General features: G+C 51.2%; 2 protein-coding genes across 17 annotated transcripts in view; one reads left to right on the forward strand and one right to left on the reverse strand.

The window, feature by feature from the left end:
* VWA2 (von Willebrand factor A domain containing 2) overlaps positions 1 to 14,534 on the forward strand; it is a 48,278-nt gene extending 33,744 nt beyond the window's left edge. For 7 of the 9 annotated variants that reach the window (XM_046648833.1, XM_046648822.1, XM_046648828.1 and 4 more), the window contains 6 exons: positions 52 to 184; positions 3,246 to 3,301; positions 5,964 to 6,071; positions 7,041 to 7,613; positions 9,804 to 10,355; positions 11,031 to 14,534. In XM_046648833.1, the coding sequence (XP_046504789.1) occupies positions 52 to 184; positions 3,246 to 3,301; positions 5,964 to 6,071; positions 7,041 to 7,613; positions 9,804 to 10,355; positions 11,031 to 11,491 (1,883 nt within the window). In that variant the 3' untranslated portion in view covers positions 11,492 to 14,534. The remainder of the gene's footprint in view (positions 1 to 51; positions 185 to 3,245; positions 3,302 to 5,963; positions 6,072 to 7,040; positions 7,614 to 9,803; positions 10,356 to 11,030) is intronic. The other 2 variants (XM_046648861.1, XM_046648859.1) reach the window with 2 other exon arrangements.
* A 111-nt stretch (positions 14,535 to 14,645) lies between these two features.
* The window catches only part of AFAP1L2 (actin filament associated protein 1 like 2), a 97,695-nt gene continuing 84,608 nt past the window's right edge, over positions 14,646 to 27,732 (reverse strand). For 6 of the 8 annotated variants that reach the window (XM_046648895.1, XM_046648901.1, XM_046648923.1 and 3 more), the window contains 11 exons: positions 27,436 to 27,520; positions 26,991 to 27,095; positions 24,312 to 24,523; positions 22,300 to 22,445; positions 21,315 to 21,426; positions 20,394 to 20,639; positions 20,134 to 20,308; positions 19,685 to 19,840; positions 16,986 to 17,179; positions 16,741 to 16,863; positions 14,646 to 15,855 (listed from right to left, as the gene is read on the reverse strand). In XM_046648895.1, coding sequence (XP_046504851.1) covers positions 15,829 to 15,855; positions 16,741 to 16,863; positions 16,986 to 17,179; positions 19,685 to 19,840; positions 20,134 to 20,308; positions 20,394 to 20,639; positions 21,315 to 21,426; positions 22,300 to 22,445; positions 24,312 to 24,523; positions 26,991 to 27,095; positions 27,436 to 27,520 — 1,581 coding nt within the window. In that variant the 3' untranslated portion in view covers positions 14,646 to 15,828. The remainder of the gene's footprint in view (positions 15,856 to 16,740; positions 16,864 to 16,985; positions 17,180 to 19,684; positions 19,841 to 20,133; positions 20,309 to 20,393; positions 20,640 to 21,314; positions 21,427 to 22,299; positions 22,446 to 24,311; positions 24,524 to 26,990; positions 27,096 to 27,435; positions 27,521 to 27,732) is intronic. The other 2 variants (XM_046648912.1, XM_046648890.1) reach the window with 1 other exon arrangement.

Genomic DNA, 27,732 nt, shown 5'->3' on the forward strand with positions numbered 1-27,732 from the left:
GGAAGGAGTCCTAACCCTGTCTTCTCCATCCTGTTTGCGCTGTGGACACAGACTGCAAGGTCCAGCCTCACCCCTGTGAGCGCAAGACTCTGGAGACGGTCAGGGAGCTTGTCGGCAATGCCCTGTGCTGGAGAGGATCTCGGGGGACCAATGCCGTGCTGGCTGCGCTCTGTCCCTTCTCCAGGTTTGTCTGCAAGGTCTGGGGTCAGAGCTTGAGGGCACAGCCTGGGTGGGGACGGAGGCTCCCAAGGCCGGGCGCTCACGAGCTGCAGGGAGAACAGCTCTTTGGGGCCTTGGTGGTGGAACGTGTGACAGGGATCGGAGGAGGCCTGGGAGGGAGCCAGGGACAGAGCTCGGGGGCTCAGGCAGGGTCACAGCTACTCAGTGTCAAAGTCTTGTCAACACGCTCCCCAGGTACCCAGGGTGTGTGAGGGTGGCAGGGACTCAGCCGCTCTGGAAGGCTGGTAAGTCAGCCAAAAGCTGGTCCCATAAGCCAGTGGTCTGGAGTTGGGATAGTGGTCTGGTAATTTGCTTCCTCTCAGCGCTGGCTTCCACATTTCTGGGGCCTGAGTGAGGCGAGAGGCTTAAGATCCTTGGATGAATTCCAGCTGTGGAGGCCATGGGGGGGATGCTGGGTTCTTTAGGACTCTACTCAGGCACTCAGGAGCACCTGCTGCCAGGCCATCAGCCATTCCCTCGCAAATCCCTGCACCGTCTCTCGGCACTTTGTCCAGACTCGCCTACCTCTGTTGCAGCGCCTCTACTCAGCAACTGCTGATCTAGCCTCTCGCCTTTTCCGGAGGGTCAAAGTGGCATTTGGACCAGTTGCATCTTTGCCCTTGGCCTGCCCCCGTCCATGAGATCAGAGCACACACACAGAGATGAAATGAATTGGCTGAGAAGCCGTGAGGGCCAGGCTGGGCTGATGCAGAGCTGAAAGGCCATCTTGGCAGGGAAGGGCCATGCCCTGCACATGGGTCAGAGGAAATGGGGCCTTGTGCCATGTCAGAGGCCACTAGAGGCTCTTCAGAACCCGAGCTTTCACCTGAAAGGAGGCAATTCTTCCTTCCCCAGTGAGCATGTTCTAAGAGCCCACTCTGAGCCGGGCAATGTGCAGTCACTGCCCCCAAGAAGCTCGCAGTCTAGAGGGGGCATTGGACAAGCAGACCAGTGACCACCTGAGGCATCCCAGGTGCCAGGATGGGACCTGTCCCCCCTGGGACGTCATGGAGAAGGCGCTGCTTGAGCAGTCTTGGAAGATGCGGGGGAACCGGGTGGCGGTGGGCGGAGGCATTCAGAGCCTGGAGCCACAGGGAGAGGCTGGTGGGTAGAGAGGACACGCATGGCTTTGTGCTCGGACTCTGGAGGCAGGCTGCTGAGTTTTTAACCCCAGGATCACCACTAATGAGCTGGGAACCTCCCCCTGCCTGTGTCTACACTGGAAAAGGAGTGTGGCAATAGGATTGTCAAGAGCGTGCAGTGAGTTAATATGCAGAATCACTAATGTTGCAGCCTCCCAGAGTGATGTCTGTGTATAGTAAGCTCTGCTTCATCAATTCCCTCATTCAAGAAATTCTGAGGGTCTTCTAAGCTCCCGCCACTGTCCCAGGTCCTGGGAAATCAGCACGAACACCTCAGAAACAAATCTGCCCTCAAGAACTGACACTCTAAAGACAGGAGGTAGCAACGAACAAAACAAATACATAAACTATTAGGTGGATACATGCTATAGGGAAAAGGGATGGGTCAGGGTGGGGTAGGGCCGAAATTTCAAATAGTGTGGGCAGGGAGGGCCTTGCAGAGAATGGGGCATTTAAGTCAGACCTGGGGAGGTGGGGGACAAGCGAGTACAGATCCAGGCAAAGTCCTGTGAACAACAGTGTCTGCCCCAACACCACCAATCCTGGTGCAGGCCTGGGGGACAGGGCGGGCCCATGGAACTCTCTGGGCTAGAACTAGTGGTTTCCTGAGGTCACTAGGAGTAGACATGGAGGAGGGGGAGTAGATTTCTCTTTCATGAGCTGGCAGCGTGGCAAACTTCTGACTTCAGCAACTCCTGGAGTTTGTAATTGACGTAGCATTTATTCTAAGCAGATATTTTGCCCCAGGAAAGACCCTGCCCTTGAGGTGAGCCCAGTGAGCCTGCCTGGCAGCCTGGGGTGGGATCTGGTTGGAAGAAGCCCTCCTTGGAAAGTTTGAGAGAACATTTTTGCCAACACCCAAAGAGGAGACTCTCCCTAGCTGAGGCCATCTCTGGAGTTGCTGCCAACCAGGAGCAGGGCTTTCTGCCCACAGGACAAGGAGCCGCTCCTACTGCAGCTAAGCCCTTCTCCCCAGAGACTCAGGAGAGCCGGAGGCAAGGCCCAGAGGGTGGAGTGCACGGGCTTTGGAGTCAGATGGTAGCGTTTGGATCCCAGCTCTGCTGTGTTCTAGTAACCATGTGACTTTGGGCAACCTAATTCAGCCCTCTGAACCCGTATCTCCATCTGGAAAATGGAGATAACCGTCTCTTCCAGTAGCTGTGGATTCAAGGTAATGATGTGGACACCTGGAGCATGGAAGCCACCACAGGAATGGTGGCCCTGGTGTTATCACAGAATGTTAGTGCTCAAAAAGTCCTGAGAGGTCATCAAGTCCGGTGGTTTGCAAATCCTCTTGAGCTGCAGAGCCTCGTATGGACACTTGTTGTGCAGACCAGGAAAAGCACATTTGGGGTGAAGGGGGTGGCTATGGCACTGGGGGAGGCCAGCACCCTAGCCACTCATTCTCCTTCTCTCTCCATTGAGGCTCCAAGGAACACAGTTGAAAACTACAGATAGAGTTACTATACAGAAGAGGGAACTGGAGACCAGAGAAGGAAAGTAACTTGCCTGGGGTCACAAAGCCAGAATCCAGTTGCCTGCCCACCCCCCACACCTCCCAACAGCATTGTGCTGGCCCCAGAAAGTAGCTCTTAATAAGAAAGCTGTTCCCACAGTTCAGAGTATCAAACACATATCTCTAACTTTTGACATAATAGCCAACTTTCATTCTGTTTTTTAAAAAAATTGTCCCTGGGTAGTCTGAAACATTGCCTACTCTGTGCAGGTAAAAGCTGGGGTAGAGTCAAGAAAGAAAACGAGGAAATCTTTCTTGACCCGCTTCTGCATTGGAATCTATGTCAGCTTCTAGCGGTTAAATAACCTTCGCGTTTCTGCCCTCCTGCTACACCTGTGATCTCTACCATTTGTTTCCTTGGATTGTAGCTGGAAGAGAGTGTTCCTAACCCACCCCGCGACCTGCTACAGGACCACCTGCCCAGGTACAGTATGCCTCTTGCATTCTCTGCTCTTTCTGGGCCCTGGGCTGGCTTCTAAAGGGCATTGGCACTCCTGGGGCAGAGGGTGGAGTTGGAGCCAGCTCCGGGGCAGGGGGATGGGCGTTTTGGAGGTGGAGCAGTGTGCTCATGCCATACGCATTAGTCGCTTGATCAGGGGTACTTTTCTCCCTAAGAACAGAGTGAAGGCTTTGGAATGACCTTCCTTTAACCAGTGCCCCTTGCACTGATGAGAGGCAGCGAAGGGCGTGCCCTGAGCACCAGCTTTGCAGACAGAAAGCCTCACATCCAGCTCCGAACTCGGGGCAAGATAGCTAAGCCTCAGTTTCCTCCTCTACGAAATGGGGGTAATGTTGGTCCCAGGTCTGGAATCCCCATTTCCCTGCTCTGTGTGATAGGGGGGCTCATACATGGGATCCTTTTGAAGGTTCAATAGATAATGCCCACGGAAGTGCTTCATCAGCTACAATGTTCCGAGGAAACAGGAGGGCTCAAGAGCGTTAAGCACCATTCAGCCAGGTTCCCCAAGGGGCCCTCACTGCCCCCATCCTGGGGTCTAGTGCATCCCACTGACCCGGAAGCATAGAAATTGCACTCGCAGGTGTTGGCATCTGTCTTTGTGTGGGTTTGCTCCTGACGAGGTAGGAGCCCGTCTCTCGGGGGCAGAGCCAGTGGCCTTACGTGGAGGCGGGGTGGCACTTCCCACCCGGGGGTGGTGTGATCCCCCTGGCATCCTGTTTTCAAGTTCCAACATCACTGGCTTCTGAAGAAACTGGAAGTGAGATTGTTTCTGCTCAGAAATTAAAGTTCGAGGACTTATGGTTTTGGAACCAGAGTGACCTGGGTTTGAGTCCCAGCTGTGCCCCTTCCAACTATCTGACCTCCAGCACCTGAGGACTTATAGTCATCGAGCTTCAGCTTCCTCATCTGTGAAACGGGCGTTTTTACAGGACCCACTTCACTGGTTTGCATCATTGAAAGGAGATCATGCATCAGAGGTGCTTAGCCTGGGATCTGGCACATACTCGATGGTCAACTAGAGGCCACCACTGGTGTTGTGAATGAGCCCCCAGGTGTTTCCAGGATACTCCAGCTGACACAACAGCAGGCCCAGGTGCCCAGAGTTAGCCTCAGTAATCTCCACCTTCGAAAAGTATACGCTTAATTACAGTGATGGAACCACCAAGTAATATATGAACATTTTTAAGAAAAAAGGATAGAAATCACCAATTCCTATGGTAACCACACTCAGCTGCTTATCAAGCCCTTTGAACACATGATACTTGAACACATGAAGATCCTGTTTGTTCTCTGCAACCCTGGGAGGGAGGTGGTGTATTATCTGCATTTTGCAATAATCCATAAGGAAATTGATAGACGCTCAGATATTGACTGCAGTGTCTCATAGATCAGACACTTCAGAATGGGCCCGATTTTAACATAAGCTCTGGTTTCCTGTGTCAGATATCACCTTTGAAGAGGTGTTACCCATAATTTGCACCTTCCTTCTAAACGCAAATGCTGTCTTCCCTGTTACGGAGTGTTTTCCTTCATGCCTGGCTTTCTGCTAAGTCTTTCCATGGATTTGTTCATGTACTCCTCACCGTAACACTGTGGAACAAGCTCAGTATGATCACCCCTCTTCAGATGAGGATACTGAAGCTTGGAGGGACTAATTGAGGTGCCCAAGGAAGTGGAGGAGGCCCCATTCATTGATGGAGGATCCAAAGGCTTGTTGTCTTGCTGGGCCAGCCGGCAGAGGCTGTTAAGAACAACCACGTGTAGAACTTAAAGAAGAAACAGCACCATCCACATTGCAGCGTTCCCTGAGTTTTAAGACACCCATACTGTCGCCTTGATGCCACTGAGATGTTCATCCTTATCAAGCTCGGGTCCAATACCCATTAATTGTTATGGCCACCTGGAGCCCCTCAAGGCCTCCTCAGCAGCCGTGGGTTATTAAGGTGGTTGTGTCAGTCAGCTAGGCCTGCCATAACAAGAGACCACAGACTGGGGAGCTCAAACAACAGAAATTTATTTTCTCACTGTTCTGGAGGCTGGAAGTCTAAGATGAAGGTGTCAGTAGGGTTGGTTTCTTCTATGGCCTCTCTCCTTGGCTTGGTCACATGACCTTTGCCCTGTGCACATCCCTGCTATCTCTTCCTCTTACAAGGACACCAGTCATTTGGATTAGGGCCCACCCTAGGACCGCCTTTAACCTTAATTTCCTCTTTAAAGGCCCTGTCTCCAAATATAGTCATATTTTAAGGTACTTGGGGTTAGGACTCCTACACATGAATTTGGAGGAGACAGAATTCAGTCCATAACATGTATTCTCAGTGTCAGAGGCAGGAGCCAGGTCCTATTGGCACATCTCCAGGTGAGCCTGTAATTCACAGAGGCCTTAGCGAGCCCATGATCGAGTGTCCTTTACCACCCACACCCAGCCCCTCCTCTGTGTACCTTATTGGCTTTCTTTCCCCTCTTTGCTTACAGGTATGGCGACTAATTTCCTAGTGGACCCCAGGGGAAGCAGTGGGCTGGGCCCTGCTGGGGCAGGGTGGCCTGCTGGACTCACCCTCTGGCCAAACCCTTCACACACCTCTGGGCTGATGTGCTAGGCTGTTAATGGGCATCTCTCCCAAAGGCCCTTGTGACTCACAGCCCTGCCAGAATGGAGGCACATGTGTTCCTGAAGGACTGGACAGGTACCACTGCCTCTGCCCAGCGGCCTTCGGAGGGGAGGCTAACTGTGGTATGTATGCACAGGACTTCTAAGCCTCTGACCACTGGGGAGCTGTGCAGCACAGGCTCCCCCTTCTCACCTCCCACCCTTCTAACTACTAGGCAGAAACTGGCCCTTGAGTCTTAGTGCCACCCACTTTCCAAAGACACCACTGATCTGATGTCTCATGTAGTACAGCCCCTAAGCGCTCTGTGAATGATAACTCAGGTGGTGAGGCTCTGAGTAGGACAGCTGCTCCTGGCTTATTAGCTTTAGAGTGGCCGCTGCTTAATATTTGATCATCATGAGCCCAGCTGCTGGCTAGAGCCAGCCCAACTCTGGGTCCTGGTTCTGGGCAGAGTCTCTTCTCTCCTGTTCCAGAAAGAGGAGCAAGGAGCCTCAACCCTTTTTGGTTTTAAAGGTAGGAAATGAAGTTTATAATAGGCTTTACCCCATAGGATTGTTGGGAGTTTGAAATAAGATTACCTGTGTGAAGGCCTTGGCACCATGGTTGACATATAGTTGGGGTATAGTGCTGGGTCAATTGGAGATCCATCTAGAAAAAAGGGATCTTCACCCCTTACCTCACAAGCTAAACAAAAGTCAACTCCAGATGGATCACAGATCTAAATGCAAAAGGCAAAGCAGTGGGGCTTCTAGAAGAAAATACATAGGAGCACATTTTCATGATCTTGAGGTAGACAAAGATTTCTCAATAGGACACAAGAAAGACTAACCGTAACAGAAGAAGGTTATAAAATAGGTTACATTTTTCTTTTTACAAAGTGGTGGGGTACAGACCCTTAGCCAGAGCCAGGAGGGAGAGCTCCCTGTCCAGCCCTAACTCTGTGACATGCACTGACTAAGCCCCTGCAGCCTCAGTTTCTCTGCCCCTTCTTCCTCCGGGGAGGCCCCGTGTGGTGGTTGGGTGTTCCAGGTGGGACAGCAATCTGCATGCTCCAGGCGGCCATAGTGTGATGGCTGCTGTGAATCTGGCAGCCCCGAAGCTGAGCCTGGAGTGCAGAATCGATGTCCTCTTCTTGCTGGCCGGCTCGGCGGGCACCACCCTGGAGGGCTTCCTGCGGGCCAAGGCCTTCGTGAAGCGGTTTGTGCAAGTCTCGCTGAGCGTGGACTCCCGGGCCCGCGTGGGGGTAGCCCTGTACAGCGAGGAGCTGGTGGTGGCAGTGCCCGTGGGTGAGTACCACGATGTGCCGCACCTGGTCAGGAGCCTCGATGGCATTCCCTTCAGTGGTGGCGCCACCCTGACGGGCAGTGCCTTGCGGCAGGCGGCAGAGCACGGCTTTGGGAGCGCCACCAGGACAGGCCAGGACCGTCCACGCAGGGTGGTGGTCCTGCTCACTGAGTCACGCTCCCAGGATGAGGTCGCTGGTCCAGCACGTCACGCGAGGGCCCGCAAGCTGTTTCTGCTGGGCGTGGGCAGTGAGGCCGTGCGGACAGAGCTGGAGGAGATCACAGGCAGCCCGAAGCACGTCATGATCTACACCGACCCACAGGACCTGTTTAACCAAATCCCTGAGCTGCAGGGGAAGCTGTGCAGCCGGCCACAGCCAGGTAAGGTCCCGGTGGCTGGGCCGGCTGGTCAGTGGCAGCCCCTTCCTTCTTTTGGTAACCACTCAACCAGAGCTTGTGCTAGGGGCTGGAACCACAGCTCCACTCTTTTACATACTAGCCATGTGCCAAGTAACCTGTCAGATTACTGGTCAATAAAATGGGACTAATAATAGCACCTCCTAAAGAGCTTTTGTGAGGATTAAGTAAAACAAGCAATATAAACACTTAGTACAGAGTAAACACAGAATACGCACTCAGGAAACTGTAGGTATTGCTATTTTTTTATTATTATTCTTGTTAACAAAAAACTCTGAATCTACTAAGCATACTCGAGAACAGCAGCTTTCCAGCTTCTTTTGGCAATCCATAGAAAGAAATGCATTCCCAGTACACGCACACACATGCACACGGACACACAACTGCAACAAACGTTTCACGAAACAATACTTGTCCTTTCTATCTGGGATGCGTTCTGACATTTTTCTATTCTGTCCAGTTTCACGACCCATGAAGTTGATTTTGTGACCCTCCATTGGAGAGCACTGCCGCTGGGAATGGACATTCCCATCTGGTGGGCAGGGCCTGGCGCATGGCCCAAGATGTAGTAGCTGAAACACATCCTTGACGGGGCTCCCCATTTCTCCTCTAGAGGGGTGGGAGGGAGGACGCTGCCTGTGGAATTCAGCTCCTCAGCCCAGATGTCACTCTCACCAGAAGTGAGACTTTCCTTCCTGCAAAGGGGAAGGTCAGCAATCCGCCTGCCCCTCCAATCACGTCTCCCCAGGGCAGCCAGAGTGGGTTTTTTAAAGATAGTTTAGATTTACGGAAAAATTGTAGCAATAGTAGAGTTCCCATATATTCCCGTATAGAGTTCTGTATGGGAGTATACTATACTATACTATATATACTGTATACTAGTATACTATACTCCCATACAGAACTCTATACTCCCATATAGAGTTCCCATATACTACACAGCTTGTAAAGATCTTCAGGTACAATTGTCACAATTAATGAACAAACATGGAAACATTATCATTTACTAGTTTTTTACCCACTGTCCTTTTTCTCTTCCAAGGATCCCATCCAGGACATCATGTTACATTTAGTCATCCTGTCTTCTTAGGCTCCCCTTGGCTAAGTTTCCTCTTGACAGCTTCTCAGCCTTTCCTTACGCTGGAGTGCTAAGATCAGAGCCTCTTACACCATACTTAAACCTTTCCAGCGGCTCCCCAATGCACTTGGAATAACATTCAAACTTTCCCGCTGGCTCTCTTCTGAGAGCTCCCTGTGGTCTGGCCCCTGCAGGCCTCTCGGTAGCCCCTGCGTGAGTGGAGAGGGGAGCAGCCACACACACAGCCTTCTCCATCCTTGAGAAGCACCCCCACCCAGCCAGCTCACACTTACGCCTCCCTCAGTTCTTAGCTAATATGTCACTCCTCAGAGAAACCTTGACCCCTTCTCCCAATCTCGTAATGCTGCCCCTGCTGGTCCCTCTCGTAGTACTCCGCTCTTTTCCTCCACGGCTTCTCACACAGTTTGTAATTCTATGTTGGTTTCATGTCCATCTCCCATAGACTGTCAGCCCATTGTGGGCAGGCAGCGACCCATTTTGTCCACGTGGTATAAGTAGTGCCTTGTATACAGCACAGGGCATGTGGAAGGTGCTCAATAATGGGACGGGTGAGGGTGCAGGTGAAGTTGCTGTCACAAGGTCCCCAGAGCTCAATGGCTTACATATGATAGACGTTTCTTTCTTTCACATCACAGTGCAGAGGTGAGTGGCCTGGGCCAGCAGGGTGGCTGGGCTATCTTGTGCTTCTGCCTCTAAGTCCAGGGTCACTGTTTATCAGCCAGCAGGAAGCGGGGAGAGGGGAAGTTGAGGGCAGGCAGCTTCCTTTTGAGGACTTAGAAACTGCACAGTTACGTCTGATCACATCCCATCAGGTAGAATTTGGACACAGGGCCACACCTAGCTGCCACGGAGGCTAAATGTATGGTGAGCTGGGCATGCATATGTCCTGCTAATATTTCAGGAGAGGCTGGAGGATGGATACAGCAGTGGACTGACAGACTGATTGGTCTGGGCTCAGCCCGACTCAGAGCAGTCCCTGCTCTGCCAGCCGGGTCCAGATGAGGAGCTCCACCTGGCAGAGCCCACCCTGAGGCCCACTCTGCTTGCTCCCGCAGGCTGCCAGGCACAGTCACTGGACCTGGTTTTCATGTTGGATGCCTCTGCCTCCGTGGGGCCTGGGAACTTTGCCCAGATACAGAGCTTTGTGAGAAGCTGCACCCTCCAGTTTGATGTGAACCCCGATGTGACGCAGGTTGGCCTGGTGGTGTACGGCAGCCAGGTCCAGACGGCCTTCGGGCTGGACACCCACCCAACCCGTGCCTCAGTGCTGCGGGCCATGAGCCAGGCCCCCTACCTGGGTGGGGCAGGCTCCGCAGGCATGGCCTTGCTGCACATCTATGACAAGGTGATGACTGTCCAGAAGGGCGCCCGGCCTGGTGTCCCCAAGGCTGTAGTGATGCTCACAGGGGGGAGGGGGGCAGAGGACGCGGCCGTCCCCGCCCAGAAGCTGAGGGACAATGGCGTCTCTGTCCTGGTGGTGGGCGTAGGGCCTGTCCTGAGGGAGGCACTGCGGAGGCTTGCAGGTCCCCGGGACTCCCTGATCCACGTGGCATCCTACGCAGACCTGAGGTACCACCAGGACGTGCTCATCGAGTGGCTATGTGGAGGTGAGTCGGGGTGACCTTCAGGGCTGCCTCAAAGGGAGGGTACATCACTACAAGCGTTGTGGCTCCTCCCAGCCACCGAGCGCTCTCCACGTGCCAGGCTCTGTGCTAAATCCCACGCTCACATGAAATCCTGCAGCAGGCCCAACCATCTCCATTTGACCTTCAGGATGCAGATAATTCAAGTAACACAGACACCTCTTCCCAAACTTGAGAATTTATGCACTGCATTTAAACAAGACATCATTACAATACCCACTGATCCCCCAAGGGTCTAAGGACCCCAGGTTGACATTGACCTAGGTAGTGAATGACAGAGCTGGGAGCAAACACAGCCAGGCCAGCCTGACTCCAAGGCTTTCTTTGCCAGTGACATCCTGTCTGCCTTTTTTAAAGTATGTGGCTGTAATAATCATAGTAAGCACTGGTACATGCACAGCACGTTGAAGGGAAAGAATCTCCATATGCATGTCAGAGAGCTGGGTGGAAGCTGAGTCTTTGATCTTGCCAAGAAGCATGGGGCACCAACTGTGTGCCAACGTGTTGCTTAAGGGCCCACGGAACATTAAGAAGTGTAAGACACTGTTCTAGTGGCCTCGCATGTGTACTGGGGTCCTTAGGGTAGGGGTCTTTCGGTCTGACCCAGGCCAAGCCTGGTGGGCATGTTCCTTCTTGTAGAAGCCAAGCGGCCAGTCAGCCTCTGCAAACCCAGCCCGTGCATGAACAAGGGCACCTGCGTCCTGCAGAACGGCACCTACCGCTGCGAGTGCCGAGGTGGCTGGGAGGGCCCCCACTGTGAGAACCGTAAGTGGGGCTCTTGCTCTGCATGTGTGAACTTAGGGTGGGATTCTGAGTCCTTCCACACCCTGGGAACTCAGCTGAAGGCAGGTCCTATGGCATTCACTCAATGGAAGGAATCATACAATCATTTGTTCGTTCATGCATTTAGTGGGGGCCTCCTACATCCCAGGTGTCCCAGGTGCGGAGAATATAGCAGTAAACAAAACAATAAGAATCTCTGCCCTCGTGGGGCTCCTATGCTAGTGGGGGAGACAGTAAATATAAGCACAACATGTATTATAGTAGGTGGTGCTAAGCACATTCAGAAAAATAATGGCGACTGGGAAGAAGGCCTCTGAGGGCGGCCTCAGTTCGGAGCACAGTGGATCCAAAGTAACAGGAACGACGATGGAGGATGCAGGCACAAATGCAGATGGGTGGGTAGATGTGATGGTGGAAGCTGGTGGGAGTTCTTTTTTTAGTGTTTCTATTTGCTCAATGAAATGGGAGGAACCACTATCAGCTGAGTGAGGATGGGGAGGAGGTTCTGGGGGTTTGAGGAGAGAAGAGCAGTAACTGACTAGCAGAGAAGGGGAATAGACTAAGGACATAGAGAATGACTGTTGGGCAGCATTATGGGCCCACCTGTGGCTCCTGTTCCTGCATTTAAAGTCAGAACAGCCAGCAGCCAGGAGATGATTCCCGCTGGAGTCTTGGATTTTCAGCTACCGGCAGAGGTCGGCTCCCTAAGGCCGGGTAGTGGATCTGAAGGGCACTCAGATGGGGCCTCTGATCCAACATCTTCTGCTTGGGTTGTGGAGTGAGAGCAAGACGTGCAGGGGCCCACGGCTGCTGGTTGGTTGAGAAGAGGACTCAGATGCTCCTTGTGTCCTCAGAGTTCACTTCTTTCCCAGGGGCCTTGAGAGGAGATGCCCCCAAGGCACAGGGCTCCCGCCGAGAGCCTGCAGGAAGCCAGCAGCCATAGCCTTTCCAGCAACTACAGAGAAGGCCTGGACAGCCTGGGCGCTGAAAGGGCGCCTGCCCTCAGCAGAGCGTCCTGTCTGCCTTGTGGGGTCCTTTGAGTGTCTGCTTCCAGCTCTGTCCAGAACCCTCCTGCCCACTTTCCTCACTCGGGGAGAAGAGGTGGCCAACTGCAAACTGTGCTGCTTAAGGACACGGCAGGAGCTGGTTTCATCCCCTAATGCTGGTGTTGAAAACTCTTGACACAATAGTTACCTTCTGTACCTAGTGGTGCCCTGTTGAGCTTATGTCATCTGCCACCTTTCCTCTGAGGAGGAACAAAGGAACCTGGAGACTGGATGGCCTGTTTGAGGCTCAGTTTGCCCACAACAAATGCTAAATAGAATGTCGTTGGGATAGTAATGCTTAACTGAAAGATTTGACTGGAGTGTCATTCGGACCACTGCAGTGATGGCATTTCAAGATGGAGAAAGGTGGACCTTTTCATACGTCTTTCCCCAAAGATGTCCTGGATGCGTTGATTCTTTTGTTTGAAAAGGGGCTCGAGTGGCATTTGTGGCTTGTTCTGGTGACTGGATCTGTGCGTGGGAGAGAGTTGGAAAGGCCCCAGACTGGAATGTGACTGATTCACTGGCTTGTTTGATGGTAGAGGAGGGGCTGAGTGTGCAAACAGCCTTGGTCTCCAGGGGCCGTGTGAAGTTCGCCTGGGTACTGGGCAGTGTTCGCTTCGACGGGCTTCCTTTAGAGTTACTTAGGAGGGTTCACTGTGCGGCGTTTACTGAGGTCTTGTCTTACTCTCCTTTTATGGGGCAGTAGAATTCTTAAACTCAACAAATAGAGACTAAAGAAACTCAGAGGGGTTTGGCTTTTGTAAGCATCGATCTTCTAGCTCTCTGGGTTTTGGTCTTGTTTTACTCTTTATGTCTAGTTTTTAAAGGAATATTTCAAGAAACGATGTTGGTTATTTAACAGGAGTATTTGTACCTATATGGCAAAGAGGCTTAGCTGGAACATTTTCTGGCAAACACAGTTCTTACTCAGCCCTGCAGTAATTAGGAACCAGTTCTCCCCCTTGGTGGTGGGTTTTCGAGTTGGGTTTTCAGTAACAACCTTTGTAGAGCTCCTAAGTCCAGACAAACTTAAAGTCATGTTTTATATGTAAACGTTCAAGGCTACCTTGATTTAAACACCACTTAGCTGTAAGAACTTCAGGATTTCAGGTGCTAGAAAAGCACTCAAAGAGCTGATCGCCGTGGTATTGTGAGACATTAAAAATAGAGTGCGCTGTACCAAGCACTGTGTTGCAACAGTCATTCGTGCTCAGTGGATATTTTAATTCCTCTTATTACCTTGGCCTCAGTGGAAGGCGACATCAGAGCTGGGTCACAGGCCCACCTGGCAGGTGCAATAGGTGATGTTGGAGAATTTACATGAATCCCCTTGTCTTTAAATCAACAGCAGTTTAATCATTCCACACTGTCTGGCTCGGTGTTCCATTTGGATTACTTGCACTTAACCCCACAAAACCATGGGCCCTGGGCTTACATGGTAAAGGCTTTACTATTTCTCTTTTTAGGTCCCAGCCCTTTACATAAATATGTTTTCCTTGTAAAAATTGAAATACTGCAGATATGTCATCAATCTTTTGTTTTCTCTAAATCATCCTGATTCCGGTACACTTATTCTATTCCTGGGCTACTAAGCGTGTTTGTTAGGAGTGTTGAGATTTGCGGTATGCTTTCCACTTCCTTTGAGATGATTTTTTTGTTCACGTTTAATCTGTTCATATGATGAACTACCAATTAATATATTTTTTGATTGTTGAACCACCTTTGATTTCCTGAATAAGCACTATCTGGTCATGATACATGATTCTTCAAACACTGCTGAATTTCATTTGCCAATATTTTAAGACTTTTTCAGTTTTCTTTTGCAGTATGTGTTGGATTTTTGGTATCACAACTATGCTGACGTTATAAAATGGAAAATACATATTCCTCAGGTTTTCAAATTGCTACATTCATAGCATTTTCTGTAATTTAAAAAACTGAGTTCTGCTATTTCATGTTGCCTTAGGTTGTCTTTTTATTGTATCAGTCTTTTTAATGAGCCAGATTTTGGTTTTGTCATTTTTAAAATAAGCACATTTATGCTAGAACTTTCTTAATTACTGCTTAGGCAACCTTCCAAGTATTGGTATGTTTCTTGTCCCCAAGAATGATCTGGGAGTGTGTTTAACCTCCAGGAGCATTGCTGTGCACTCACTCACATAAGATGGGTTTCTGCAGATGTCTCCTGTGTATTTGGTACATTGTTAATTATACTGTTAAAATCCTCTTTCAGCCTTATCTATGCTACTTGACTTAAGGAGGCTTAAGGTCTCCTGCTAAGATCCCTCCTTAATGTTCACCAGTTTTTACTCCACATATTTTGAAGTTCAGTGTGTAAAAAAGCAGATGTTTCTCCCTTGAGACAGAAATCCACCAGGCCCCACTCCAACTCATGTCATGAAACACAAGAAAAGCCCCAAAACCCAAAACACAATTAATATTTTATTAAAAAAAAAAATTCTAACCACTTGGTAAAGGGAGACCAAGTGTTTATGACAAAGAAAGAAATGCCCTGGGATTAGAAAGACCATAAGAATCAAAAGACCTTTAGTTCTCAGGAACCAGTGTTGGAGAACTCTGATTCAGAACCCCCAGCAACGAGGCAGAGATGAGAGATGAAATGTTTCAACCTGTGTTAAAAAACAGTGCCACCCGGAGAGAAGACAGGCAGCACAAAGACAGCACTACCAATTTTAGGAAACAAAAGTCACCACTTTTGGACATTAAGCACAACTTAAAAAACAGGGACTAAGACATTATATTGAATAACTCTTCCCTTAAACATCATGGCCACAGGACTGAATCTGTAAACACAGGATAATCTTTTTTTCTATGGTAATATAAAAAGTCAGTTAAATCTCAAAAGACATTTTTCACTGTTCTAAATTACAGGATTTTTTTTTTTTTATATAATACAGCATCACTTAAAAATTTATTTAAGAGCAATTGATTCAGGACTGCTTTAGGCTGAAAGAAGGTCTTTAACTTAGTGGAGACAGTGCCTCAGCTTGGTCCCAAATATTTTCCCCTGTTACCATTTCTTAAAAAGCATATCATAGATGGTATTAATGCTGTTTAAAATCACGGAAGATGGAGTTGGGCCTGCTACTATTGGAGAGAAGAAACTTGAAGGCAAGGATGGTTTAACCTCCAACACTGCTAAGAGATGACAGTCAGGAGTTTGGGTCTTCTCAGTCACCAAAGCCACATGACCAGTGGGCCAGGGCCCTGCTACCTTGATTTCTCTTCCACCATCTCAACAGCAGAAGCTTTTCACTACTTAAAAAGCTTGATAAAGCAATTGATGAAAACCTTCAAAGAGGAAACACAGAATACCCCTAAATACAGCAATGTCTTGTTTGCATCCAATATACTTAGGTCTCCAAAGAAGCCTTCTTTTTTTGTTGTATTATGTCCTTTGGCTCTGAAAAGCGACAGAGCCTCTTCTTAGCCAAAGCTCTCCATTCATAGTACCCGAATCATTACTTTTTCTTCTAAACAGACTCACCCTTTCACAGAGTTGCTGCTTTAATGAAGACTTGAACAAAGTCAGATTGTCTCCAAGGTCCGTATTGACAGGAGAGTCTTTAGATGAAGCTTGTTTCCTAACTTGCTCCTTTCTTCTCCCATTCCTAGGGTACCATCCAAATACCAGCAACCCCCCCACAAAAAATAAGAATGTTAGTTATCTTCTATAGCAACCTCCATATACATAGAAGCAGTTAGGAATAGAGATGACAATTAAGTTTCAAGCTCAGTGTGTTCATCACTGCTTGGAACATCTGTTAAGAGATTTTGAGGCCATGGCACAGCAGAGAGTGGGGCGAGTGATGTGTCTGCCACGGCAGTGAGTGAACGGTGGCTTACGTGCTTGCATGGATTTAATAGTCACTGGTGCAGGTGCCTCAAAATATCTCCAGCAGGTAAGCAGGATAGAAATAAGGAGCAGAGTTTGCGAAAAACAAAGGCAGCTCTAGGCATGTTCTTTATTGTACAAATGCATAAGGGATTAGTAACACTTTTCGTCTAGCCTCCAGGGGAAAAACCCAGTAATGGCATCCGGACCTTGTTTATGCCTTACTGAGCCTTTTGCCACTAGTTGGCTGGGCGGCTTTAGGCAAATCATGTCACCTGTCTGAGTCTGTTTCTTTAATTTTCATGGGAGAAGTCCTTCAGAACCACTGACTTTTTGTTTGGAAAACTATCCAGTCACAATCTGTCTGAACTGCAGCTGTCTCCCTGGAATCTACTGATAGTCGAGTGGTGGGTAGCTCGAGGATTCAAGTGTCCTCAGGCTGATTGGTAAGAACACTTGAACCGGGAGCCTTTCTGGTTGGTCAGTGCCAAAGACTGAGTGAAAGCACTGCAAAGCCCCAGCCCCTGTGTCTTCCTGCGGAAGAGGGGAGCCCTCACTCAGAGCTGGTGCCCAAAGCAGCACAGCGCCACCTGGGTGACAAGAGGGGCCCCACCCTAGCGACAGTTCTCCTGTCCACCGGTGCCCCTGAATGACCACTCACCTTGGCTTTCTGGAGGACTGTGCCTTTGCCTGTGACCATGACTGAAAGGGGCCTGTTCTTGAGCGCTGTTGCAGAGTTGACTGGGGTGCAGTCTGGGGCGGGGGTGGGGGTGGCAGCTTTGGGCTGTGGTGACAGGAGAGAACGAGGGCTGAGCCAAGAGGAGGGAGACATGACCCATTTCCCCCAACCCCGGTCCCAGGAGGCCCTGCCAGCAGTTCAGAGGAGCCGCAGCCCCTGGCACTCACTCGGGGGCTCACGCTCTCCAGGTGGGTGGTGTCCACAGTGGTGCCCAGCGTCACGGGCCCGGCCTCGGCCTTCTTCAGGTTGTCCTTCACCTCCACGATGTTGAGCTCGAGGTCCACACGCCTGCTCTCCTCGATCCTGCACTCCTCTTCCATTTCCTTCAGCTTCTGCTCCAGGCTGGCCAGGACTCCCTTGTCTGGAGAGAGAGTTAAGCCAGCTGCAGGGAACCGAGTTTCAGCCACAGACCAGAAAACCCTGCTGGGTAGAAGCAGGATTTACACACAGCCCTGCAGGAACAGCAGGTGGATGTGGACCACAACTCTGGCTCCAACTCTCAGAGCTGGGATGGGCCTGTGTGCAGGGGGCAGCCTCGAAGCCCAAGGCCTGTGTTGGCATTCTGCACAGGCTGGGGAAGGCTCTGGAGGAAGACGGCTCTGCCTTCACAGAAGGCATAAGTCCCTTCTGGTAGGTTTTTACAGGCGCTCTGAGCTGCTATTGTTACAGTGACACAAAAGGGTGAGAGAAGCTTTACTAATGACCCTTAGAGGATGGCTGGGCTGTTTCAGCCAGCCCCACACAGCTCCCTCAGTCCTTCTGGCACTCAGTGGTCCTCAGCCCCGGCACCTTCTCAGCCCTGTTTTATGCTGCTTCTCCCTGGGATTCTCAGGGTGGTACGGCAGCACGAAGAAATGACAACCACGGGAGTCCATGCTAGTTCATCTTGGAGCTCATTACTAGAGCTAAGGATGATACCACACGTGTTCACTAGAGAGTCCCGAGCACCAGTCAACAGCCACTAAAATAACTTATGTGCTGTTTCCAAGTTTTACGGTAAATAATCATCGGTCAACCCTTGCCGGAGGACAAGCAGTCACAGGCGCCACCGTTTCAGAAAAATTCATGGAGAAAAAGAAAGCTGAGAAAATATGCTAATAATGTTTTTGGGATTGAAGTAAAAAAAAAAAAAGTTCATCTTTATTAGTTAATATCAAAACTTTGAGAATTACTTTCTTATGATCTGTGACTTTTTAGCCTAGCGTGTGCAGAGCTCATTTGCCAGAATAAACTATACAGTCATGCGCTGCGTACTGACATTTGAGTCAACGACGGACTGCACAGACAACAGCGGTCCCATAAGATTAGCACCATGTAGCCCAGGTGTGTAGTGGGCTGTACCATCTAGACTTATGTCAATACACTCTGTGATATCCACACAAGGACGAAATTGTGTTAACAATGCATTTCTCAGACGCATCCCCCATCCTTAAGTGATGCATGACCATAGTAAAAATTCTCTCTTCTCGTACCTAGAATGTCCACACAGGAGGGAAAGGACTAGGATCCCTGGCTCTTCCTCACAGCCCCAGCTGGTGCACTCGGGGTTTTCAAGGACTGTCCTAGACGAGCCTCTGGTCACGCTCATCAAAACACATCCTCACTCTCTAGTCTGACTGGGTGGAAAGGAAACCAGGCCACTGTCTCTGCGCACTAGCAGCCAGGAGCGCGGAACCCTCAGGACCAGTGGACACACATTTATAAAGACAGAAAGCAGATTGTGGTTGCCTAGGGATAGGCGGGTGGAGGGGAAATGGGAGTGACTGCTAATGAGTGTGGGTGATGGAAATGTGCTAACATTGATTGTGGTGATGGTTGCACAACTCTGTGAACAGACTAAAAACCAAAGAGGGGTACACGGTAAATGGGTCAAGGGTATCGTCTGAATTCTCTCTCAAAAAAGCTGTTAAATTTTTTTTAAAAAGTGGGTGACTTTGTGCCCCCATGACCTTCCTCCACCAGTCGTGTTATAAGCTTCCCAGGAATCGGCTAGGTTTGTCCCCAAACCTGCTTATGCCACTCATTCTTGTTAGTGCAACTCTGCAATTTAAATACTAAATGAGCACAGAGTTACGCTATGAAAATGAAGTCAAATGCCTCAGAAAGGTCCTCTGTGAGGCAAGGTGCTAGGAAATGGCTGATGGATGCTGTGAGGATGATTGGGAAAATAATCTAGAAGGACTCAGCTCTACTTGCAAGTGTAAGTTTTTGTTCACTTTAAAGAAATGACTGGAAATTAAGGATGCTGCATTATAGGTGTGGTTAATGCAACAAAGATGACATGGGGCTCCCATTAGCTGGCCCAGGTTTCAGGAAAAGGCATTGGCACTACATCAAAAGATGGGCCAAGAGGGAGCTGGACCAGTGGTGTAGTGGTTAAGTTCGTGTGCTCCCCTTCAGTGGCCTAGGGTTTGCAGGTTCAGATCCTGGGCGTGGACCTAGCACCACTGGTCAAGCCACACTGTGGTGGCATCCCACATAAAATAGAGGAAGAGCTCAGCAACAATCTTCCTCAAGCAAAAAGAGGAAGATTGGCAACAGGTGTTAGCTCAGGGCCAATCTTCCACACAAACAACAACAACAAAAGATCAGCCAAGAAATATACAAGTGAAAATAAAGCATTTAAGGTCAAAACACAATTTTTAGACATTACTTCCTTTAACTAGCTTTTTCAAGTGCCTCCTAGAAGAGGACTGCAATCTTTCAGACAGGATGGAGGGGACTGAGGCCTTTGCAGGGGAGCATCCATGTGTGCCAAAGATTGACAGGGGCTCCAGGACAGGTGCACAGGTCCTGGAAAGCCCAGGCACACGTCCTCTGAGCCAAAGGCCCCCGTCTGGCCCTCTCCACCTGGGAGGCCTCTTACCTGTACATTTTGACAGGGTCTCTTTCAGCTCCCGTTTCTCTTTCCGGAGCTGAGCCAGGTGCCCCCGGATTTCTTCCTTCTTCCTCTCAAGCCTCTCCTTCTCCTCGGTGTACCGCTTCACCTCAGCTTCTGTCCTGTTCTTGCCAAGTTTGATCTCTACAGACCCAGAGAGAGGGACCACCCCGGTCAGCCAGGCTGGAACATGAGGGCTGTCCCAACCCACTGCACAGGCTCAGAGGGAACCTGGAGCTTTGGCAGATCAGAGCTGGACAACAGGCCAGCCTAGCAGGGACGGAAAATGAAACTGAGCCCACACCTTCTTTGCTGTGTGACCTTGGGCAAGTCCCTTCACCTCTCTGAACCTCTGTTTGCTCATCTGAAAGGGAAGGAATCGGGCTAACTTCTTCAAGCCATTTCCAAAACACAAAACTCTTATCTAGCACAGGCACCTGCAGTGGTCACCCTCAACCTGTCCTTCACAGGTGGGCTGGCTCCAGCTGGGGTGAGGGCCACAGCGTCGGGGCAGCTGGATGGGAAGGAGATTTTCTGCTGTTCAGTCTGGATTTTGACTGTCGTGGTTCTCAGGGAAGGCTCCTCAGGCTCCAGATTCTCCTGCTGCATCTGCTTTGGGAGGAAGCAGACAGGACTCAGGCAGCTGAGGGGCCAGGAAGGCAGGGCCACCGCTCACCTGCTGGGGGATGGCCTGTACCTGCAACTCAGGGGTTTCTGGAGACATCTCAAGGGCCTCATCTGGGATGGGGCTCGGGCCTGGGTCTGCAGGGAGGGCCTCGGCCAGAGGGTCCAGGTGGGGCAGTGGTGGGGAGGGGGCCTGGGCCTGTGCACTGCCGGAGCTGTGCAGGAAGGACTTGACGGGCGTCAGGTCCAGGTACACTCGGTCGGGCCCGCTCTCGTCCAGAGCATCTGTGGCAGGGGTGGCTTCCTCGGTGGGTTCCACCTGCAGAGCAAAGAGTCGGGTGGCTTTCACCATTGCCTCCATCCGTCGGCTGTGAGCCCTGTCTCAGAGCTCCTGTCCCCGCCCTGTACTGGAGAAAGCAGGGGCCTCCCTCTGGGAAGCCTCCTGTTGAGCTGGAGTTAGAAGGCCTGGGTTCAAGTCCTGGATTTGCCACTCAAGAGGTGGGAGATCCAGGACACAGTACCTCACTTTCCTAACCTTACTTCCTCATCCATAAAGAGAAAAGCATCGTAGTACCTCCCTGTAAGGCAGTCAGGATTGAAGGAAAGAATCCACTGAAGCGCCTAGCACAGCGGAGTTCAACACTCGGTAAATGAACCTGCTGTCAGGATGACTATTCCACCTCAGCTACCACTTTGGGCCTCCAAGGCTAATGGTGTCACCGCTCCCAATCTAACACCACACCTCCCACCCCCAGCACTGACCAGGGCCGTTAACCAGCTGTTTTATCCAAACAAGTCCCCAAGCCAGATGGGCTGCACAGCCCAGTGTACACAAGAGGACCCTGTTGCCCCTAGCTTTCTGCACTGATGGCCCCGCAGGTGACTCGGAGTCCACGCCTCTTAGGGATAATCTACAGTGTCTGGTGTTGAGACAGTGAGGTTTGCCAAGAGGAGGACCAGACAGCCTGGGCCGCTGCCTGGCGGGTGTCCTTACCGTGGCCGACAGCTCCGACATCTCCACGTCATCATACAGCATCTCCTGGCGATCCTGGCTGGGCAGGCCATCGATGTAAGTGTTTGGCTCTGAGAACTTTCTCTGCATCAGTCTGGAAGACACAGCGAGAGGACGACTCAGGACAGGGTTGGTAAAAGCCACCAGTCTCAAAGGATTCGTAACAAAGAGATGCCGTGAAAGCCACAGGCTGTGCCGGAGACCTGGGGCCTGGCACCCACCTTTTTAAAAACTAATTCATTTATTTAGCAGCATCTTCTCCCTCTCTTCCAAGGGCCTTCTTACTAGAACTCCTGGTTCCAAATTTCTCTTCCAGAAAAACAAACTTCCCCAGTCCTGTACCCCTCTTTTTAGGATCCTTTTGCCTCTTCTCCATTCTCCTTCCTTCTAGGACCTCCTTCCAACAACAAAATCCCTTCTCATTTTATCTTCACAATACAGTTGGGGCAGCATAGACTAGATACTTTCCTCATTCAGTACGTAAGAAAAGGGCTTCCCTTTCAGTGGCTGGCCAGCTCCCACCAGTGCTGCCTCTATCAGCCAACCCAGGACCACTTCCTCCTGAGCCCCAGTTTGTTCATCTGGAAAGCAGAAACACCACCCACCCTGCCTGTTCCAGGATGTGTTGGGGACCCAATGCAGGATCCAAGGGAAAGTGCAGAGTCAATAGCAAGGCAAGCGGAAGGCCAGGAAAGGCACTGACTCTCCCACAGGAGCTGGAGAGCGTCTAACCAGAGCCCAGGATGCTGTGGCTGCCCCTGCGCCTGAGGCCTGGCTCAGCTCCTAGCTGGCCTCCCTGAGGGCTGCTCCTCAGCCCTAGTCTTCCTGCTGCTGGATGGAACAGGTCTGACCCTGAGTTCTCAGCTGCCACCTGCTCCACTGACCACCAGAGGCCAGTCTGGGCCTGAGGTCCAGAAGCATGGCTGGGAACAGGAGGGTACAAAGCAGAAGGCCCCTTAATACTCACAGCAGAGAGTTTTTGGCCGCGCTCACAATACAGGAAACCCTGTCGGCATCCACGTAGTCATAGGTGAATTCTTCTGGGTCTGTCTTAGAGCCCGACTCAGAGAGCAGGAGGCCTAGCCAGTGGCCCATTTCCTCGGAAGACTTGGCCTGGCAGGAGGCAAAGGGGGTCATGAGCAGGCTGGAGTGGGCCTTAACAGCATCCCTGCCCTGATGCCCAGCCTGGACAAGGCCTCTGGGAGAGCCTGGGGCCACTCCCTCATTTTTACCAGCATATCCCATCCCCTAGGAACCCCAAATAGCATTTCCTGCCATGAGTGGTACCTTGATACCACTTCAGTGATGCTGTGGACATTTGTCCCAAGCGCCACATGTGATTTATATACATGTATTTCTAGAAGGCTAATGGACCAGGAGAGAACTGTTACGTTGTATGTATTGTAGGTTGACACCTCTATTTTTTGAACTGTCGCATGTCAGTTTATCACCCTAATCCATACACATAAGACTGCCTGGATCCCCTGCTAAGAAATAACAAAATTCAAATTTATTTTTGTTTATCGTTTCAGTAAAGTCAAGATGTCTTAAATACCTTACACCAGGGCAACCAGCTCTGATAAATCATGAACTAAACCCCAGTGACACTCATGCCTGGTTTTTTTCCAGGAGACAACGCACGCTAAGCAAATATGTACATTGGGTATTTCTATTAAAACGCCAATGTTGTTTCTTGCCTTTATAACGAGAAGAGACTGGGAATTCTATAAGCACTTACAAGTTTATTTTCATGATGAAAAACAGCTACCACTGTGGCATAACACGACCCAGCTCTACTATCTGATCGCCACGTTCTCACATTCAGAGAGGCAGCTCTCGGCTGAGTTTGATGTTTAGCTGGTTTCCTTTTCCATTCATTTACAAGTGGATTTCTCAATAGAGCCCTACACGAGCATCCTCTAGTTCCAGCTACCACCGTCTCTGCCCTGGGCAACTGTCCTAATAGGTCCCATTTTGTTTCTTCTTGTCCCCCTTCCATCCATCTTCCACCCAGCAGCTGAAAGAAGCATCTGAAAACCGAAATCTGAGCATGCTACCCTCCCTTGAAACCTTCCGAGTCCCCCACCATTCTTAGGAGCAACCCCCTTGCCTCCCAGCCTCATCACACCGCTGTCCCCCTCCCACCTCCACCCACCCAGCGCACCGGCTTTAGCACATATTGCAGCCCCTGCACCGCTGCTTTCCAGCAACTGTTCCTAAGTAATTAATTGCGTAATTAATTGAACATCTCTCTATCATGCTAGAATATAAGTTCCATGAGGACAAGGAACATCTCTTGGTCACTATATTATTGCACCGAGTACATATTTGTCGATGGGACAGGTGCTTGGATGAAAGAAGACAAGCTTTCTCCGGGGAAGCAAGTGGGATGTGGATCTTTTAGCCACCAGAGGGCAGTATTGGAGCAAAATTCAGATGAAGACCCCTGGATAAAGGCCGGAGGGAGCAAAAGGAGTGAACCAGGGTGTGTGTGCTTGGGCCTGCCCAATTCAATGCAAGGCATTATGTCACCTCTTATTTCTGTAAATGTAACATCACATCAAACAGAGGGCGGGGAGTGGGAGAAATGTAATTGTATCACAAACCTAACTCTTCCCCCCAGATAAGCCCTAAACGTCGTCATTTTTACCTACTGGGCCCCGTCTGGTCATATGCAGACTAAATCAGACCCGCTGTGAATCCCCAGAAGGTTTTTCCAGCGGCATAGGGAGTTATAAATACTCTGCTGCCCTAAGTGCAGGAAGTAGCTCATTGTCCCGTTCCTATAACACCACCACCCTGAGGTCAGAAAGGGAATGGAAATTTTTTAAGAATGCAAACAATCTCAGGCAAAAGAAACAAAAATAACACACAACTGCAGTGACTCCCTTTGTGGGACTGCAGTCTTCGTGACCCGCCGTGAACAGCTGCGACCTCCACGCCCTGGCCGGGCCTGCCGCCCCCCACGGCCCGCAGTACCTCAAGTTTGGCCAGCTCCTCGCCGTTGTGGAGGATGCGGAAGGAGTAGAGGTGGTCTGGGCTCGGGTCTGGGACCACCTCGCAGCCCACCAGGCTGAGAGGCTGCTGGGCCACCTTGCTCCTATTCCGGTCCTGATAGAAGTGCAGGTGACTGTCCCGGACGGAGCACCAGCGTGACTTCCACTGGCTGTTGACCAGCACGTTCAGGTAACCTGCAGGAGGAGACAAGGCTGCAGGTGACCCAGGGTGTCCCTGGCCGCCACCGCCTCTGGGTCTCCCGGAGTCACCCCAGAATCTGTTCCCAGACCTGTCACACCTTGCCCAAGACACTTCCTTCCCTCCTGGAGGCTCTGAATCTCAGTGTGCTTTCCTCCTTCCCTCACGTCAGCAGCAGGACCCTTTGGAGGCGGCAGCACAGCTGTACTGGTTTTTGGAAAAGGTCTGTCCAGAAGGATGTGGGTGACTTGGACTAGACCAGGCCCATTTGTATGTGTGCACAACAGAGGCTCCCCCACCCTCGGCCTCGTCTCCACAGCTCATGGTGCCCAGCAGTCCTCCTCCCACCTCTGGTCACTTAGGCCTCATGCAGGAAGGTCCCCCAGCCGGGGGCTCCTCACTGCGGGTGTAGCCCTCTTGACTCTCCAGCCCTAGTTTCCTCAGACCCCTGATAGCCTTGCCTTCCATGAGTCCCTCAGTCTCAGCCTGCAGAGTCGTCCTTCACTTGGCCAGCTCCCCCCCATCCTCCCACACGCACTGGCCTTGGCCCTCCCTGGGTCTTGCACTCCCTGCTCTGCCTTCCTTTGGAACACTTGGATCCTGGAACCATGAAACTCTGCTTCCATGTCGGCCTCCCCAGCTGGACACGGAGCTTCTCAAGGGCAGGAACCTGCCACGCTCATCTCCAGCACCTGGGGTCTGTGCCCTGTGGCCTCTCCACCAGGGAGCCCCTCTTCCTCTGTCGGCACAGAGGCTGCCAGCACTGGGGTGCACCCATCACGCAAGCCTTTACTGTTCTCGGATGGCTGCATGTGCTGGGTTCACCTTCCCAAGGAGAAGACAGCCGATCACATGAACATTTACGGAGCTGACGCCACATGCCAAGCTTAGCCTTGTCCCTGGGGCTACAAAGATGGGTAAATTTCCATCTTCAGGACCCTCTGCACACCTCACATGTGGTGGGTTGATACCCCTCTGTACTGCTCACCTCCCCAGAGGCACTGGCTCCCAAAGAGGATGCCTTCTCTGTCCTAAGGGCTTGGCAGCTGCTCTGAACCTTAGCTGGGATGAATTAGGTCCATATAGCAGGGTCAAAGTGCACAGCCACCTTCCCACCCAGCCCAGTGCTGGACACATAGTGCGGATCGTGAATTTCTCAGAGCCACGTGAACATCACATCATGGCAGCAAAGTGGAAGAATTCGAGCCCAGGACCTAGGAAGTCTGGCTCATCTGGGCGGGCACCCCACTCGCCCATCACTGTTCTCTGGACCAAAGAGAACTCTGGGTCAGGAGAGGTAGGGAGCTCAGATGCTGAGTCCTGGGAAGAAGCGCAACTGTGTTCTTTCTCGCCCTTCCCCAGCCACAGGGGAGAGGAGCATGCTTTGCTGCTGAGGAGACTGACAGCAATAGCCCAGTCACATCTCCCAAACAGTGACTCACTGGGACCAGGCTCCCATGCCCAAGTCCGTGCCCTCTGAGGCTGCAGGTGCTGGCATAGCTGGGCCATCACCCGGCACTCTGGCCGGAGAAGCAGGAGGCTCTGAGGGTAAGGCCCCGTCTGCTGCCTTCCCATTCACCGTGGCCACCCTGCCAGCCTCTAAATGCAGAACTGAACTGGGACTCAGGAAAGGAGCCCAGGGCTGGGACACGGGTTCCTTGAGGAAGAGGAAAGGGGCCAAAGGTGGACAGTAATGGCCTTCAGGCCCCAGGGAGAGTACAGCAATGGGCCCCAGGTTGGGAGCCAGCACACTGGCTCACCCCAGGATATTTTCTGGGAAAGGCCTTTCTCTCCTGGCCTCAGCTTCCTCAAGGCTGAGTAAGGGCAGTGAGATGACCTCCGAGAGCCTACCAGCACCCACACCCCCTCCACACCGGCAACACTGGGCTACTCATTGTCCCATTAAAGGGTCTCACCAGACCCCATCTCAGACTCTTTACACCTGCCCACAGACACCATCCCAGTCTATTCAGCTCCTACCCATCCTTCAAGGCTCAGGTCCAGGAGGCCATCTCTGACAACAGAGAGGTCCCTTCTGTCCCTAAGGCCTTATAGCTTCTAAGATGGCACAGAGTGTGGTTACAGTTATAGAGCTGTCATCTCTCTTAGGCTGCAGGCTCTCAGGACTGTGTCCTCCATCTGTTTGGTCCCCTTTCCCTGACACTGCACCTGCTCTACAAAGATTAATCAAATGAACATATTTTTAAAGACCATCAGGGGGACAGCAATCAGTTACCCCTCACGTCCACAAAGGATCCAGCATCGCGGTAGGAGAGAGTCTGTTTAGGCATAAAGAACCACCTGCAGCGAGGATAAACAGAAACTGTGGGCGGGGGGACACCATCCCCAGAGATGTTCAAAGCAAGACCTAAAATCCCGCCTTCGCTGTCTGAGCGGCCTTCCTGGAGACGGCTCCACCCCAGGGAGCAAGCCCTCTGGTCCTGGAGGCCCTATGGTTCTTACTCGACGTCTCGAGGGACCTCTCCGGAGGCTCCAGTGAGGTAGACTTCTTCCTACCCAGGTTCATTAGGTTGCTCAGTTTGAGGCCAGCAGAACATTTCTTCTTGACTATCAAGATGAGAAAACAAGCAATCAGCGTTGCACACAGCCTACCAATATGCCCTTATGAAAGATGCAAAAGTAATCTAGAGATGATTTCAAGTATACGGGTGGATGTGCATAGGTTACATGCAAATACTAGGCCACTAGGGGACTCGAGCATGCACGCATTTTGGTATCCACAGGGAACCCTGGAACAGGTACCGAGGGACAACTGTAGTTTATAAACCGGAGGCATGTTAGAATCAGTTGTTAAAACCCATTTAGCCCTGAGCCAGACAGTCAAGTCTCATAGCCTGGAATACCATCCCCCTCCCAAACCTAGGCGGAGAGCCATAAGTGCTGGTACCATCTTTGGTCTCTGGAACCTCAGGGTGACCTTCTATGGAGCTTCCACACTCTGAGGCTGACAGGAACTTCTCAGTTATATCTGGCTGTGGAAGAGAGAGAGAAACAAGTGGGTGATCTTGTCTGCAAATGGTTACCTCGGAGACCACAATTTAAGGGAAAATAATAGATGGCTCTTGAGAGTAGGCCAGAGGTCATCTGGAGCCCAGGTCACTGGTGGGACGTTGGCCAGGCTTCCCTCTGGAGAACCTGCCTTCACTCTCCCTTCCTGAGGTTCCCTGACTTCAGGCCACCACTC

Source organism: Equus quagga, chromosome 2, assembly GCF_021613505.1.
Source record: "Equus quagga isolate Etosha38 chromosome 2, UCLA_HA_Equagga_1.0, whole genome shotgun sequence".
Lineage (NCBI taxonomy): Eukaryota > Metazoa > Chordata > Mammalia > Perissodactyla > Equidae > Equus > Equus quagga.